The sequence below is a fragment of the Diorhabda carinulata genome, chromosome 12 (assembly GCF_026250575.1).
Source record: "Diorhabda carinulata isolate Delta chromosome 12, icDioCari1.1, whole genome shotgun sequence".
NCBI classification, from domain to species: domain Eukaryota; kingdom Metazoa; phylum Arthropoda; class Insecta; order Coleoptera; family Chrysomelidae; genus Diorhabda; species Diorhabda carinulata.
Genome location: NC_079471.1, coordinates 13,207,437 through 13,224,953, shown reverse-complemented (window position 1 = coordinate 13,224,953; position 17,517 = coordinate 13,207,437). Strand labels below are relative to the sequence as shown.

The window sequence follows — 17,517 nt, the reverse complement described above, 5'->3', positions numbered from 1 at the left end:
CATGACGTGACACATCCTGAGTTTCGTCGGCAAGTACAGCAAAGAAACCTGACTGTTTGACTCTACCTATTAGTTCCTCTTGAATAGCACTTCCACATAATTCAATTATTTCATTTTGAATAACGGACGATGTGTACATAGCCCTAGTATGAGTACTTTGAGTAAGTAAGTGATTTTTAAGAACTTCATCACCAGATCGTGCTCGAAAACGAAGTAGTACGCGAAAATTTCCATCATTATTTAACGGATCTATAATGCCAATTCCACCAGAGTCTTGATTTCCCCTCAAAGGCAACTCTTGACGTCCGCAAAATAAGATTGTGTCTATTATGGCACACAGCCTCTGTCTGTTTTCTTCGGCAATGATTTTATTTTGCGCATTAAATGATTCTGTAACATCACGGGATTGACCTTCCATAAAACTTGCGAAATTGCTTGCCCGTTCAACAGCATATTTATGGTAATTTGTATTTCGATGTTGTTCGATCTTCTTCAGAGCTTTTTTCCAGTTATTAAATGGCTTTGTGACAAAACTTCCAAGTTTTTGATCACCACGACCACCTTCGGTCTGTCCAAACAAAACGCACATTTTGCATAGTGCCCCTTGTGTTATATTTGAATAAGCTAACCATGGGTTCTTTTGGGTCCAATGACGTTGAAAACAAAGATTTCTGTTACCAGTGACGGGAAACTTGAAAGTCTCAGGAGGAGTCCAGGTTTCTTTCAAAGCTTTTAATTTTTCATTATCATTTTTTGGAGCTTTTGACAAATTTTTGCCAATATCGTACTCGTCTTCCATTATAACAGAATCCAGGCTATCTAAAAAGAAAAACACGTTAAAGATGGGTGTGAGATTAAAATTAAAATAACTTACTGTGGCCTGTTTCATCTTTGTTCTTAGAGCTGGAGGGAATTGAAGCATCTGTATTGATATCCATACGCACACTGGGTGTACTTTCATTGTTTTGCGAGTTCGATTCGTCGTTGGTTTTCACCTTCTTTGGAAAAAATGCCAAAAGCGACTGCTGTGAAGTACGTTTCATTTTTCTTTCACTAAAATATAAAACAATTTCTAGTGTAAATGCATAGAAAGTTACGTGTTTTCTAATAATAAAATATCTTGAATTATAAAAAGACCGGTGCTAGACTTAGGCACCTTATAGCTACAGAGGTAGTGGCACAGTGACTGTAAAAGTAAGTCATTTCATCCTGTCTGCCATTTATAAAATTTGGTTAAATACAACTCAAAAACAATAAAAATATAAATGGAAGACCTCTAAGTGGAGCTTCTTGTCCAGGGAGGCTCATAAAGTTGCGGATTATAAATTTCACGAATTGGTTTTATATTTTTAGCGATGTTATTAATTTCATACAATTTATTAAAATCTATATTGGTTAAATTAGGAGATTTATAAATTTGATTATTCAAAAATTTAAAGTTTAGTTTCGGTAATATTATTGATTTTCCTTTTTTAATTTGTATATTGGTTGAGAAAATTTCACTTTCTATTTGGATACTACAGTTTTTTGGAATTTTTACAATTGATGGATCACTGATTTTAAAATAACGGTCTGAAACACATTTAGATATTACTTCAATTTCTGATCTTTCAATCACTAAAAGTTCATTATTTGTTACTTGTTCTAATATAGTTTCTTGAAGATCAATTTCACTAACAACACAATTTTCACCAGAATGTCCGTTTAACAGTTCAATAGTACAATTATCTTTTAACTAGAAAGTTTCTTTACAATAATATTTTTCTTCTAATTCTGGGCGTTCTTCTTTAATAAAATTAACTTCTTCTTGACTTCTGGCCAAGTAAGGTTGAGGAAGTTATTTACATTTGTCACTGTTATGTCTTCTGTCTTGGTCGTCTTGTAAAATAATAGTAATATTAATACTATTGTCAGCTTCATTATCTGAAACAATTTTTTTATTTTAGTTTTTTGGTTTTCTAATTATATTTTTATGATAGGTTCCTTTGCTTGTTTCTAATAATATGCCAGAATCTTTTACAATTTCGGCCTTTTTGAATTTAGGTAGTTTTTTGTCTCTGAATTTTGTTTTTATGTAAGCTATGTTTTGATTTTCATAAGAAAGGGTCTATTCATGTCATGTCTATTTTCATTTCTTTTATTTATTATTTTTTATTTAATAATAGCATTTCTATCTTTAATTTTTTCATATAATAATTTTGATGTTTCCTTATGATTTTGTATGTAATTAGATATTATTAGGTGATCGTCTAAGTCGAATGGATCAGGGTTATTTATATGGCCTTTAATAATTTCAAATGGCGTGAGTTGCGCTACCGAATGAATTGAATTGTTATATGCTAATATTGAATGTTTTATCAATTGATCAGGAGTTAAATCATTATTATTTTCTTTTATGCGTCTAAAATGTTCAATTAAACTGGAATGAAAACGTTCAACAGGTGAATTAGAATTGCTATTTTTAGACGTTGTATAATGTAGTTCAATTTTGTGTAATTTGCAAAAATCTTGTACATATCTATAAAATCTTTTACATATTCAATTTCATAATCATATTCTTCTAGTTTTAATCTCCATCGAACCAATCTTGAATTTGGTTCTTTGAGTGACATTAACCATTGTAAAGGTTTATGATCCGTGTATATGGTGAATTTTCTTCCAAATAAATAGGGTCGATAATATTTACATGTCCATACAATTGCTAATAGTTCTTTTTCTATTGTTGAATAATTTGTTTCTGCGTCGTTTAATGTCCTTGAAGCATAAGAAATTGGGTGTCCTTCTTCTGCTCCTATCGCGTATTTTGATGCATCAGTCGTTAGATCAAATTGTTTATTGAAATCTGGGTAGGCCAATATAGGTTCCGATGTTAAAAGTTGTTTACAAGTATTAAAACAATTAATGAATTCTTGTGTATGTTCTACCTTTTTATCTTTCTTTAAGCATGTCGTCATTGGTTTTGTAATCTTTGCGAAATTTTTAATGAATTTTCTATAATACCCTAATAATCCTAGAAGTGATTTAATTTGTTTTTAAGTATAAGGTATAGGGAAATTTTTTATGGCTTTAATTTTTTTCGGGTTAGGCTTAATGCCTTCTGGTGCAACAATATGAACAAGAAATTCTACTTCTTTGCATAAAAATTTGCATTTATCTAATTGAATTTTTAACTGGGCTTCTCTTAGTTTATAAAATATTGCTTGTAGATTCTGCATATGTTCTTATAAGCTTGTACTAAATATTATAATGTCATCCATATATACTAAACAAATTTTATTTTGTAGTTCTTGTAAAATTTCGTCCATGTTGCAGGTGAATTCTTTAGTCCAAATGGCATTCTAAGAAATTCGTAATGTCCATTATCTACACTAAAAGCTGTCTTCTCTATCGATTCTTCCGACATTTGAATTTGATGAAAACCACTAGCCAAATCTAATGTTGTGAAATATTGCGCTCTTCCTAATTTGTCTAATATATCAGTAATATTAGGGATCGGGTATCTATCAGAAATGGTTTTTTCATTTATTTTCCTATAATCAATTACTAGTCTCCATTTTTGTTTTCCAGATGCATCTAATTTCTTGCTGACAATCCATATGGGTGAACTCCAAGGGGAATATGAAGTTCTTATTGTTCCTTTTTCTAACATCTCGTTAATTTTTTTTTGTTCTTCCTCTTTGTGTATGTATGGGTATCTGTAAGACTTCACGTTTACTGGAATTTCATCGGTTGTCTTTATTGAATGTTTAATCTTGGATGCAAACGTTAATGGATCTCCTGGCTTTAGGAAAATATCAGAAAATTTCTTACATAATTTGATTATATTATTCTTTTCTTCTTCATTCATATGACTAGTTCGAATTAATTTACTTATATCTATTTTATTTTTACGCCAATTATAAGTTTCGTGCCAATTATAATTTTCGTTAATTAGTTTTTTATTTTCTTTTGAAAAATTAAAGTTGTGAATGTCATATTGATTTATTTCAAACGGTTGGACTTCAAGAGGTTCATTCAAAGTTATAGATATTGTTTTAAATGATTCGTTTATTATTTCAACTATGGCATAGCCATTTTGTGCTATTGTCAATATTTTCGGTATATATGCTTTTCCTAATTGTGTTTTATTTATTAGTATTTCTCCATTTAATACATTTACTGATAATGACTTTAATAATTTTTCTGTCGGTCCAATGTCAAATGAGAACTTTATGTCAGTTGGTTTTCTAAATTTTATTGGGATTGAAACTTTTTTGTTATTTAATTGTTTGTTAGTAAAATCAATATTAAATTGCATCCTCATCATGTCTTCTATACCTAATATTCCATCGAAAAAGTCATGAAAATTCTATAAAATAAAGTCTATTGTGTTATTATAATTAAATTCTTTAAATGCAGGGATTTTTGCCTGATGTCGAATTATTTTAGTAGTCAATGTTCTAATTTCTATATTTGAGTTATATATGCATTGAGGATAATATTTTTCTACGATTGAAGGTTTTAGTATTGATTTATTGCTTCCTGTGTCTTAATAATTTTAAATTTGGTTTTTTGATTTCAATATAAGGTAATGGGTTATTTGCGGCTATTTTTATTTCAATTACTTATAATTTTTCTTCCGAGGCTCTTTTCGAAAATTTTCTATCCGATCATTATCTTCGTCGCGTTCAAACAAATGTTGAAAATCGATTATTTCTTCTTCTTCCTCTTTTTCACTATTTTTGTAATTATTATTATATAATTCTTCGGATGTAAAATTTGGTTCGTTTCGTGATTTGAAATATTTATTATTGTTTGTATTATTATTATTATTGTAATTGTTATTATTATTTACACGTCTACTAGATCTGTCAGAAAAATTTCTCGATGTCGTTGACATCGGTTCTGGTCTAGATAATCGATTTACAGGTATTTGGTTCGGGCGGAAAACATTTTTCCTAAGACCAAACACTTGCACATTCGTTGCTTTCTCTGCGGTATGGGATTTATATTTATAGGTTGACTAGGGAAACTATTATAATTATTATTATCATGATTATTATATCTATTATAATTATTGTTGTTATATCTTTCATTATTATAAAATTGGTTTCTATTATAATTATTATCGTATTGCTGATATTGTTGATAGTAGGGGTTGTTATTATTATTATAGTTATTATTTCTATTATTTTTCACTGAGTTAGTTTTAGAATTATTATTATTGTACTTAACTTTAGGCTCATAAAATTGGCCATAAAGTTTTTCGAAATTTTCAAATTCATCGACGTAAGCCATAGCGTCTTCTAAAGAGTTAGGCTTTTTTTAAATACATATTGTTACGTATAACACCTGAACATCCCGCAATAAAGGTGTTCAAAGCTGTTTTGTCACAATTATTAATTTGGCATCTTTTATCAATTTCTCCTAAGTTTAAATTATTGCTAATTATTTGTATAGTTTGACTTTTCAATAATTGCAATCTGTTACCAAATGCTATTAAATTTTCATTTTCAAATGGTCTCGTTCAAGTTAATTCCTGCAAAATACAATCTAAATCGCGTCTATCTGCAAAGCACTGAATCAACGCCTCTTTTAATTTAAACCAGGTATTTAACTCAATTCTATTTCCTACCATTAACTCGGCTTTATCTATTAATTTCTCTTGTTTGCATTCTAATACATGATTATTAATATCTTGATCGTTATAAATTGAGTACGTCTCTATTAGGTTTTCGTATCGATTTATAAATTTATTTAACGTATTTTTATTTGAGTAGTAAGGTTTAATGTTTTCTAATTTTAATTTGAATAATTCCCAATTTAGGGTTTTTGAACTTGAAGTTGCTATTTTTATATATTCTTAGCACTTACAGCTATCTGAAGTCCTGTCCCTCGTTGAATATGTCTAGTGCTGAGGTACTGAAGTACTTAGCCTGAACTTTATCGCACTTTGCGTAAACTCGCGACCGCACTAATCCGAATGACTGCGCCAATTATAAATTTCGGTTTTCGAAATTTATTTTGAATATTTGAATGAATACAATTAATCTCAAGATCGAACTAATTATAAACATTAAATATCATCAAGTTGTTTACAAAAATCTTATTTATAGTAAAATAATGCTGATACATGTTTACGATATTTGATACAAAATAGAATAAATGCTGATACATGTTTATGATATTTGATACAATTGTATTGTCTATAAAATGTTCTTCAAGAATTCTTCGCATGTAACTCGCATACACGGATAAATCGTTCAAATGATGCGCTTCTAACAACATATATCTCTAGTGTATGAAGTGACTCATGTAACAATCTTTCATAATTTCCTGCAATGGAAAATTGGAAAATAAATTCTGTCTAGTTACAAAATATTTGTTGTCTGAACATTACAATGATTTCAACGTATTTATTGAGTAATAATGAATAGATAAAATCTGATATAATTAATATCCAGTATTATTGCAACCTACAGTTATTGAGTAAATACACTCAACCAAAATGTATCGCATCACTTATGATATTGCTTATTGTATGGTTCCCTTTTTGGGTCACTGTCAGTATACCGCCCACCTAGGATTCTGATGTAATTTCATATGTATAATGCATAGTGGGTGTGAGTTGTTGATCAACTTCAAAGCAAATGCTCAGAATGCCCACCATTTACTTCAATACACTTTATGATCCGGTTTTGTAAAGATCTCTTAATATCAAATAGTCCTTGTCTATTATTTTTAATTACATCCGCGGCTTCTTCTATTATCCGTCGCAGTTGTGGAAGCTAAGTAATTTTTTCTTTGTAAACTAATGCCTTCATATGCGACCAAATTGAAAAATCCAAAGGATTTAAATCAGGGCCTCTTGGTGGCCAAGCAAACTCACTTTCACGACCAATCCATCAATGCGGAAACTGTTCGTTTAAGTATTGACGAACTTGTAAAGAATAATGTGGGGGTGCTCCGTCGTGCAAAAATCACATATTTTGTCTCAATCTTCTGTCAGGCGCAATATTTTTTTGACTATAATATGGCGCAATATATATCAGATTGATCACTATTGAAAATAAGTTACCTAAAAGGGTTGAACTAAAATGAAACATGTTTTTGTTATAGACAAAGTACTCAAAAGAAATTTTCATTGTTCTTCTTCAAAATAATATGGGAATTTCCAATGTAATGTAATTGAAAACTATATACTAGTTTCTGTGGTAAAAAAATAAAAGGCGAAAATAACAAATAAAGCTGATAAAAAGAAATTTAAGTTGACAAAAGAAAACTATTGCCATTATTATTAAGCATTAATATTTTGTTTCAAATTGGTGTTACACTCGTTACAGTAACAATTCAAGTGAGACAAACATATGGCTTTTTTACACAAGATGCAGTCATATTTGGTGAGCCTCCTCTTGTTAGCTGGTCCTTAAAAATTCCTGGCTTCGTCTTCTTTTCGCACCTGTAGCTTCTTGACCTTCTTCATTGGGAAGGTTTCGTTCGTCCTGTCGGTATGGCTGCAATTTTCGTTGCAGGTCGAGGGGCATACCTTTAGTATTCTGACTTCGTCTGTATAATTGCGGAAGTACTAATTCGTCTACTAATTTTTTCAAAAACGCTTTTCTTCTAGTGACTGCTTGATCGTTCCCAATGTGAATCAATCTCGCATTAATTACACTCATATTCAGAATAGCGCAAAACACTACCATCGGCCAACGACGAATATTTCTTGATACATTATAATTGGCACACAATTTATCAGTTGTATCTACTCCTCCTTTTGTGCTATTATAAAATGTTATCATGACGGGTTTTTTCTGATCATATGTCTCAGGATCTATTTCATTATCGTTGTGTAAGGAGGATACTACTCTTTCCTTTTTTTAGAACATAAGAAACCAATAAGTAATCTTTTTTGAATCCAAAAAGACTACTAAAGACCTCTCGATTTGTACTAGACAAAAATTCAGGAGGTACTTCTCACTTATTCTTCTTCAATGCACCAACATATGACAGCTTTTTCTCAATTAACTTCTCTACTAGGCTTATGCTGCTGAACCAATTCTCAGCAGGGTACTGGTGATACAGGGTATCATTGGGTACTATTTCAAGCCAAAAACTTCGCAATAACATGAGTCTAAATTCGACAAAATGGCCCGCTTAGTAATTTGTTTACCATTAGGAAAATCTTGACATTGAAAATCAATTTGTCTTGTGATGGACACCAAATTAATCCAAGAGTTTTTTCCATCATTCTCACCAAATTCAATAATTTTTGCTAATGGATCGTTTTTTGGTATACAATCTAAAATACTCGGACACAAACTTTCTCAAAAAAAACAACCTCCCTTTAATACAGAAAAACTAATTCTTACTTTAGACATGTGCCTCAATTGAATATACTCTTCAATAAAGTCACTATATAATTTTTTATAAGCATCGTTATTATTTAGTCTGCGTTCTACCCAACTTGTCAATATTCATTTTTAATGGCTGTTTCACTACGAAAGCCCCATTATCGTTACGTTTAAAATGTTTTTTAAAATGATTCTCACACGCAATTTCCTCTTCCGATAGGATTCTAGGTGAATTACAGACTGAGATTACAGTGCATGACCGTGTTCTTAGCATTTTTACCTTTTTTTCCGGGGTGTAAAATACATTTACGTACACCTGGGATAGAATACCAGGTAGTGTGGGACTCGACTCCCCCCGTTGTTCTGGAAGAGTAATACCCACTAAACTTCACCCCGTGTCTCAAAGCAGTAGCTGGAACCATCCTAGCGGATTTCTCCTTCAGCGTCTGCCGGTCTCGTATACTTATTTGTGTATAAGTAATTAGTCTACATTTACATTTGTTGTCTTGTTCTTTCCTCTCTTTCTTTGGTAGACATTATTTCATTTATCATTTTTTCCAATAGATTCCAACTTTCTTTGTCTCTTATCATTATAGGTATTAGGCTTTTCTTTGTTAACGTGGTTAATATTTTCGTTTCCGTCCTTACCCTTATTGTATCCCATTTACGACAATGGAATATAGTGTGCTTTGGTGTATCTTGAGCTCCGCAATAGATGCAGGTGTCCTCGGTCTTTCCGAGTCTTTTCGTGTAGGTACGAAAAGATCCGTGTCCTGTCAATGCCTGTGTCAGAAAATAATCTAGTCTGCGGTGCGGACATTTGAGCCATGCCTCTATATTAGGGATCAGTTCTTTGGTCCATTGGCCATTAGTTTTATTTTTGTCCCATCTTGTTTGCCATGCTTCGAGTGTTTTTTGCTTAATGAGAGATATTTCCTCCGCTCGTTCGTATGTTGCTTTTTCGATTTTTGCCCGTTCTTCAACAATAAGATCGATTGGGGGGATCGCTGTGAGGACTTGGATTGCAGTTGTTGATATCGTTCTGTAGCCGCTAGCGACACGAAGCAGGACTTTTCTCTGTACTCCTTCCATTATTAATCTATATCTTTTAATGTCCAACTGTCTTCCCCAAATCGATGAACCGTACAGCAGTATAGATTGTACTACTCCATAGAGCAGTATTTTCTTTTTTGTCCTCGGTCCCCCGATATTTGGCATTAGTCTCATTAGGGCGCTTAACTTGTCGTTTGCTTTTTTCGTCTTTTCAACATGCTCTCTGAAATTTATGTCTTCCCCTAGCGATATTCCAGGGTATTTTATATCCTTGGATGGGGTAATCTGTACGTTATTTATTTGGAATTTGACGTTCTTTCTATCCCACAGCCCCCTAAGTATCACGGACTCTGTTTTTTCCGGTGCTAGGCTCAGTCCATTTTCCTTCATCCATTCGCTTATTTTTCCAAGTGCCCTGTTAGCCCTTTTCATTAGTTCTTCCTTGTTACCAGCTCGTATCACTATTGCCAGATCGTCTGCAAAACAGACCGTATTCACGCCATATTCATGTTGGATGTTTAGTACCGGATCGTAGAAGACGTTCCATAGGGTGGGTCCGAGTACTGAACCCTGTGGTATACCGGCCGTCATGTTGTAAGTTGCTCCTTCATGGACAATATATCTTTCATGGAAATAGTCTCGAACATAATTTATAAGATATCTTGAAACTCCTTTTTTCGTAAGTTCTCTCAGAACGTATGCCCATGGTGCTGAATTAAAGGCATTTTTCACATCAACGGTTATAAGCGCACACCATCGCTCCCGTCCTGTTCCGGGGGAACTTCCGAACTTTTGCCTCGTGGCAATATCCATCACCTTTGTGATAGCTTGTATAGTTGATCTACCTTTTCTGAATCCGAATTGGTTCTGGGATATGCCTCTATTTTCATCCAGTTCTTCTTCCAGTCGTGCCTTCACGAGGTGTTCTAGTAGCTTGGCTAGGATGTCAATTATGCATAGAGGTCTGTAGGCATTTGGGCGGTCAAAAGGCTTGCCTGGTTTGTGGATCAGTACCAGCTTTGTAGTTTTCCAGCTCTTTGGGACTTCTTGCCTGATAAGTAAGCTGTTCATGACTTGCAGGATGATGTCTGGTGCTACGGCTACGAGTTCTTTTATAGCTTCAGTAGGGATGCCGTCCATTTACGGGGCTTTTCCAGTTTTAAGCTTGTAAGTTGCCTGTATCAGCTCCTCGAGACTAAAGAGTGTTATAGTACCCGGACGTTGCCATGTGGGCATCCTATCGTTCCGAACTGGAAACAGTGTTCTTATAATTGAATCTTTTAGACTATCATCAATACCAAAAGGAACTTCTGTTGATTTCATTTGTTTCATTATTATCTTATATCCGTTACCGAATATGTCTTCATCCAGTTCGTCGCAGAGTTTTTGCCAGTGCTTTTTCTTTTCATCCCTAATGTGTTTTCTTAGCTCTTTTCTGGCTACCTTGTAGACTTCCCAGGATCTCTCCATTTCCCCGTGTCTGTATTTCTATATTTTATTTTTGAGTATGATCTCCTGGCGGATAGGCATTTTTTCCTCAGTTCTTCAACTCGATCGTTCCACCAGTATGGAACACTGTTTGAGTTGTGTGGGCTTTTCTCTGTCGACTTGCTATAACTTTTCTTTATTAATTCTGTTAGACCCATTGGATCAAGGTCGTTTGTTTCTATGTTGCCCAGTTCCGTAAGTATGATCCTTCTGTAATCCTCTTTGTTAAAACTCACTTTATTTTTTATTGTTTGTCTTTTTTTGGCTTTCACTGAGCTCGAAGAGTATATGTCTATGAGGGCTATGTGGTTCGTTATCCAGTACTTTCCACGATTTCATACGTCTATATAGGTTTTCGGTTAGGAATGTTATATCTATAAAGGAGCTAGTCTGTCTTCTTATAAAGGTTGGGCTATTACCTACGTTTGCGACGGTTAATTTAACACTGGCGCAGGCTTCTGACAGCCTCCCCTCTCCGATCATTTATAGGGGAGCCCCATTCAGGTGCCTTGGAATTGAAGTCTCCCGCTACTACCACTTCCCTGTTTTCTAATGCAATTAAATCGCTGAGGTTCTCTATATACTCTTCGAATATCTCCAGGCTGACATTTGGTGATATGTAACATCCGAATATGGTGAAATTTTCTAGTGTCGCCGAGACTATACCTTGATGTTTCGCTATATTCTTAACTTTCGTTTTCTTGTTTCGAAAATATAGTGCCACGTCGTTATTTGCGTCCGCTATCCACCCCGCCTTCTTGATGATTTTGATGTTTGGCTCACTTGCAATAATGATATCAACATTTTCTTCGCAGGCTACCAAAAAGGCCATATCGTGGGCTCTCCAAGAGCGGTCAGCGTTTATTTGTAGGATCTTGAATGTTCAGTGTACAGTCTTTTCCTTTCGGAATTTCTAGCTAGCTTCAATGCTTTTCTAAAATTTTTGCATTTGTTATTCCCGGCTCTGTGTTCCTCTTGGCACAAAGGACAATAGTTCCTGTTGTCGCAGTCTTTGGCGGAATGACCGGTTTCACCGCATTTAAAGCAGCTTTTGGATCTGTCTGTGATAGCATTGCAGTTTTTCGCCTTATGATCGTATTGCCAGCATCTCCTGCATCTGGTCACGTTGATTCGTTTCTCTATATGACACCTTATTAACCCAATTTTTATATTTCTATTTTCCAGCAATTTGTTCGCGTCTGCTTTGTTTATAGTAAACGTGATGGCTTGAGTATTATTTGCCATCGGCCTAAGCTCGCTCAGCTTATACATCTTATTTTCCATATCTTCAACATAATCTTTTAGGCTTTTTATTACATCTTCTTTTTTTATTAAGGAATCCAAGCCTTTTATGTGTAGAGTTTCTGTATTTGAGCTTTCGGTCAATTTCCACGATTTATTAAATGCCGGATTTGTTGGGTCTCTAAGAGCTTTTTGGATTTCGTTTACTGTTTTTTCATTTTTCTCTGTTGTAATTAAGAGCTTTCCATCTTTTGTGCTCCTGATTTCCCTTATGCCTTTCCCTGCTTCGTTGTTTCTTAGTCGTTCCTTAACATCTTTCAGCAGCTCGTTGTATCCCTTTTCTCCGTGTTCCACGATGATAGCATAAGTCCTTTTTTCACGGTCTTTTTTGGCTTTATTATAATTTGTGTTGTATATAGTTACTTGGGTTCTTTCTTCATGGAATACTCCTTCGATTAATTTCCTAAGTTTCTCGGTCCCCAGTTCATCAATATTATGTATTGCCACCAATTTGTCATTTGAAGTTTCATTTTTCAATTCTTTCATATTTTCAAATATGTCTTCTTCACTTCCGTTGCGCAATTTTAATTACCTTTCTTGTTATGTCTTGTCTTCCTTTAGCTGTTTTGATTGTGTATGTATTTTCCAACACTCCGAAGGCTTCTTGAATTTCAGATAGTTGTGGATACTTTTCTCTGTATTGGTTTTGGATACCTTTTGTCATGGCAGTATCTTCTGTACTGACAAGTACCACTTTTGTTACATGGTCATTTGTTGTGAGTGGTGTGCCTGTCTTAACCTCTGTGCTAATGTATGTCTCCTCTGCCCATTTGAGATTAGCTTGCTCCTTCCAATCCTGATAGTTATCTGTTTTTTTCAGATTCACTATAACTTCGTTGATTTTTCATGTTTATTGGTTGAGTCTGTTTGTGTTTCCTTTTCGATTAACATTTTGTCTATGTGTTCAAATCTACGAGTTTTTAACCAACCTCTTATTGAGCGCCTATTCAGAACTTCGATCTGTTTCCTTAATTTAATTGATCTTTTCCTAACTTGGATATTACATCCAGTGCCTCCATCAGTACAAAAACTTCGGGGCTTTCCCTCTTTTTATAAGGATCCTCTGCTTTTGCCATGGAAGTATCCGCAGCTTTACTTTTTAGGTTAGGAGTCTCCGAGGTAGATTTGCTTCTTTGCTGTTTAAAAATATTTTTAATTTGGTTTGATGCACTGGGACGTGCTACTTTCTCCTCTTTCCGGGTCTCCTGGGTGTTCATTTCAGTATCTTTGCTTTTGCTCTCTCTTATTTCTTCATCCCATATCAAATCAATTATAGCTGGTGTAGAGCATCTTCTTTCTCTCATTCTTTCTTGGAATTTGGTAGAACATGTAATCGGATTTGTGTCCCCCCCCAGTATCCATGGGACAGCCTGCTGTAGCAGGGAGGGATTCTCCACATAGAGTGGTACTTCTTGGAGTAGTTCGTTTTCAAGGACCGACCTATCCATGATTGTTTTTTTGTGTTTTTGGTTTGTTCGAGTGTCCTTCTCTAGGTAGATTACTTTCACTATAGTTATGTGCTCTATCTACACTTTGGAATGCCGCCTTTAACATAAGGAACCGTCGCGTCCATGCTGGTTTTGGCTTGCCCCGGCTATTTCATTTCGCCGATGCCACCCATATCTGGGAGGCGTTCCCCTATCCACTCCTGGGGAGGCGCCCGGTATGGGACCAGCAACCCACTCGGGTAGCATTTTTACCTAGATGCCCAGTAATGACCCAACCGAAATATGTTTCCTGTAAGAAAAGAGCATTAGGACCTAAAGAAATTTTATAATTACACAGAATACTCCAAAACAAGTCGACACTTATTGACATATCTACTTCCTGCGGCTTAAAAAAAAGGGATCCGCCAGTCTGCACTTCTCTGGAATTTTTCATTGATTAACGTTTATTTGTGACGCAGGTAATGCACCTGTAATCAGAGCGTAATTTTGGCCAGTAATAAGTTTCTAATATGCGATAAAAAGTCTTAGATATACCAAAATGGCTACTGGTGACGTCATCATGACACTGTTTTAGAATTTCTGGACGATTTTTTGCAGGAACAACAATTTTCCAGTTAGATAAGTTAGTTTCTAAAGGTATGTTCGAAAAAATATGTTTATATAAGACGTTGTTTTCGACTTTAAAATTAGGAAATTTTTCGGGAGTTCTAGAAACTTTTTCTAACATTGAACGATACCATTTATCTGGTTTGAAGGTAGAAACATCAATAGTCGAAATCTCATTAACAGAACGAGAAAGAGCGTCACTAACCAACATTGTGGAGCCTTTCCGGTGTTTGATGACAAAATCAAATTGAGCTAGTCTGAGAGCTAGGCGGGCAAGTTTTCCACTAGGGTTGGATAACTTATGAAGATATTGTAAGGATGAATGATCCGTTTCCAAAGTAAAGACTGTTCCTTCCACATAGCATCTAAATTTTTCAATTCCGAAGATAACCCCAAGAAGTTCTTTTTCCGTTGTAGAAATTTTCCTTTCGGTTTTAGTGAGAGCACGACTGGCATAAGCAATGGGATGATCTAGTCCGTCACATTCTTGATATAATATTGCACCCAGTCCTGTGTCGCTAGCGTCTGTTTGAATGATAAACGGTTTAGAATAATCGGGACTAGCCAAAATTGGAGTGGAAGTTAAAAGAGATTTAATTTCGGAGAAAGCCTTATCTGCTTCAGCTGTCCAGACGATCGGATGACCTTTCTTTCTTCCTTGCAACAGATCTGTAATAGGGGAGCAAATAGACGAGGCATTTTTAAGGAATCTTCTATACCATCCAATCAAACCTATGAGTCTCTTAATTTCTGTGGTATTTTTAGGGGCGGGATAGTTAAGGATAGCTTCAATTTTATCTGGTGAGGTACGCAATCCATTTTTATCCAAAGTGAAACCAAGGTAATTGAGTGATTCTCTGCAAAACTCGCATTTTTTCATGTTGATCGTTAATCCAGCTTCTTTCAACCTGTGATACAATTTTTCTAAGATTTCTAGATGGAGCTCGAACGTTGGGGTAGCAACAACTATGTCGTCCAGATAACAAAAGCAATACGGTAGTATAGAGGGGTCGATAATTCTATCCATTAATCTTGCCATTGTTCTGGGAGCATTTTTTAAACCAAAACACATTCGTGTATATTCGAAGGAACCTAGTCCAAAAATTGAAAAGGCAGTTTTAGGTTTAGAGGAGTCTGTTAAGGGAACTTGGAGAAACGCTTTGCGCAGGTCAATGGAGGTGAGATATTTTGCATCCCGAAGCTTATTTAAAATAGAGTCAACCAAATGACAAGGGTAAGAATCGCTCTTGGTGACAGAGTTCAGTTTCCTGCCATCAAAACATACTCTGTATTGTCCATCCTTTTTTGGAACTAACCACAGGGGTGAACACCAGGGTGAATTCGAGGGTTGAACAATCTTCAACTTCAACAGTTCATCAATTTCTTTTTTAAGGTGGGACTGCATTGTTGGACTCAATGGATATTGTCTCTGACAGATCGGCTTTGCATCTCCAGTATCTATATCATGAGAAATCAAATGGGTTAATCCTAGTGAATCGTTAGGTGCTATGTCTGAAAATAATTCGATAACTCTGTCCAAGTCCGATGCTTGGTGTGAAGTTAATGATTTTTTTTTTCTGAAAGTGTATTTATCGTACAAAGTGACGATAACATAGAGTAAGAAAAATTATGAAAACTTACATCAACTTTAAAAAGTTTCAAAAAATCCATACCCACAATCAGTGCATGTTTTATTCTAGGTATAATTAAAATTTTTAAGTCATGTGAAATATTATTCAAAGATACTGATACATTTATATACCCTAGAACTTGTTGACTTGTGCCATCAGCGGTAGTTACATTCAGTGATTCGTCATATTCCATGGGTAGATTGAGAGAATGCAGAAAGTTTAAACCTTGACTACCCAAAATAGAAGCTGTACTACCACTATCCACCATGGCTAAAATATCTTTGTTATTAATTTTAATGTTAAGATACGGTCTATTGTCATTAAATTTTTTTACAAATACTGGACATACTTTGGCATTAGATTTTAAGTTATTTTCCGTTAAAGTATTAAAAGAAAAAGGAGACATTTCTAGTATTGACTGATCTCTAGATACAGAATTTATTACAACCGGTTTCTCGGCAGATATAGAAAGTTTTTGAGAGATATTTTTATTTTTAAAGGAACTGAAAAAATCGTGTACAAAAGTAAGATAATGTTGCCATTCGTCGAATGAAGTTTTATAATTTAATGTTTCTCTTTCTTTAGGTTTTGCTTTGTATTCGCATGTTTTGTACTTGTCTCTGACGATACAGAGGTTTTGATTGGTAAGCAGTCGAATAGGCGTTTTTTTGTGCGCAAAAATTACATTTAGTTTTCACTACATTTTTCATACCGCAACCATAACAAAATATTCTTTTAATATCACGGCATTGACTATACTTATGCCCGTTTCTATCACAATTATAACAAACTACTTGAGCTAGAGTTGAGACATTTTGAGAAATTTTGTTTTCCTTGAACTGTACTTTATTGGATGTTTTTGCATTGTGTTCTCTGAATGATTGACTACATGATCCGCGAGGGTTGTCGCTTTGGAGCATTCTATATCTTTCTGACCAGGTTTGTGAATCTTCAATTTGCTTGCATAAATTCGAAAGTTCATCAATAGTGTTTGTGTCGTGTAAAGCTAATTGGGAAACAAATAAAGGTAATAAATTTCTACGTATCTTTAAAACACGAGTGGTTTCTTCAGGAATTATCTCTAACCGTTTAAATAAACTCTCCATTTCAGCAATATATAATGTAGCACTTTCCTGAGGGCCTTGTGTCCTGTTCGCAATTTGTATTTCTAAATCAAATTGATAGTTACTCGGTAAAAAATCTTTTTTTAATTTAGCAACTAAACTAGCCCATGAGGTAATCTTAGATTTGTTTGTAAGGAACCATGTTAAGGCAGCGTCTTTGAATAATTCACAACTTTTAATAAATAATTCTTCTTCAGAAAGTCCACGAGATGCACGTAACATTTCGATTTGTTCTAAAAATTCCATTAATGAACCTTTTCCGTTGAAAAAAAACGTTCCATTTGTGTACATAAGCATTTTTGTAAACCACATTAGATAAGCCTAAATTCTGTGTTTGAGTGAAATTTTGTGATTGTGAAATACTGTGTGATTGTAAACTCGAATTTTTTGCATCAAAATCAGCTTCCAAAATCAAAATTTTAATCTTTAGTTCATCACTACATTTCATTTCATCTTCGTCAGTAACTAATAAGTTGAGATTCTATTTGATATATGATGTAATCGCGCAACGATTTTATTTTGCTCATTGCTA

General features: G+C 34.4%; 1 protein-coding gene across 1 annotated transcript; it reads right to left on the bottom strand.

Annotated features, from left to right (window-relative positions):
* Nucleotides 1–16,442: 16,442 nt before the first annotated feature.
* On the bottom strand, nt 16,443–17,282 carry LOC130899876 (uncharacterized). Its single transcript, XM_057810046.1, has one exon. The coding sequence runs from the start codon at nt 17,280–17,282 to the stop codon at nt 16,443–16,445; it is 840 nt and encodes a 279-aa protein (XP_057666029.1).
* Nucleotides 17,283–17,517: the final 235 nt, after the last annotated feature.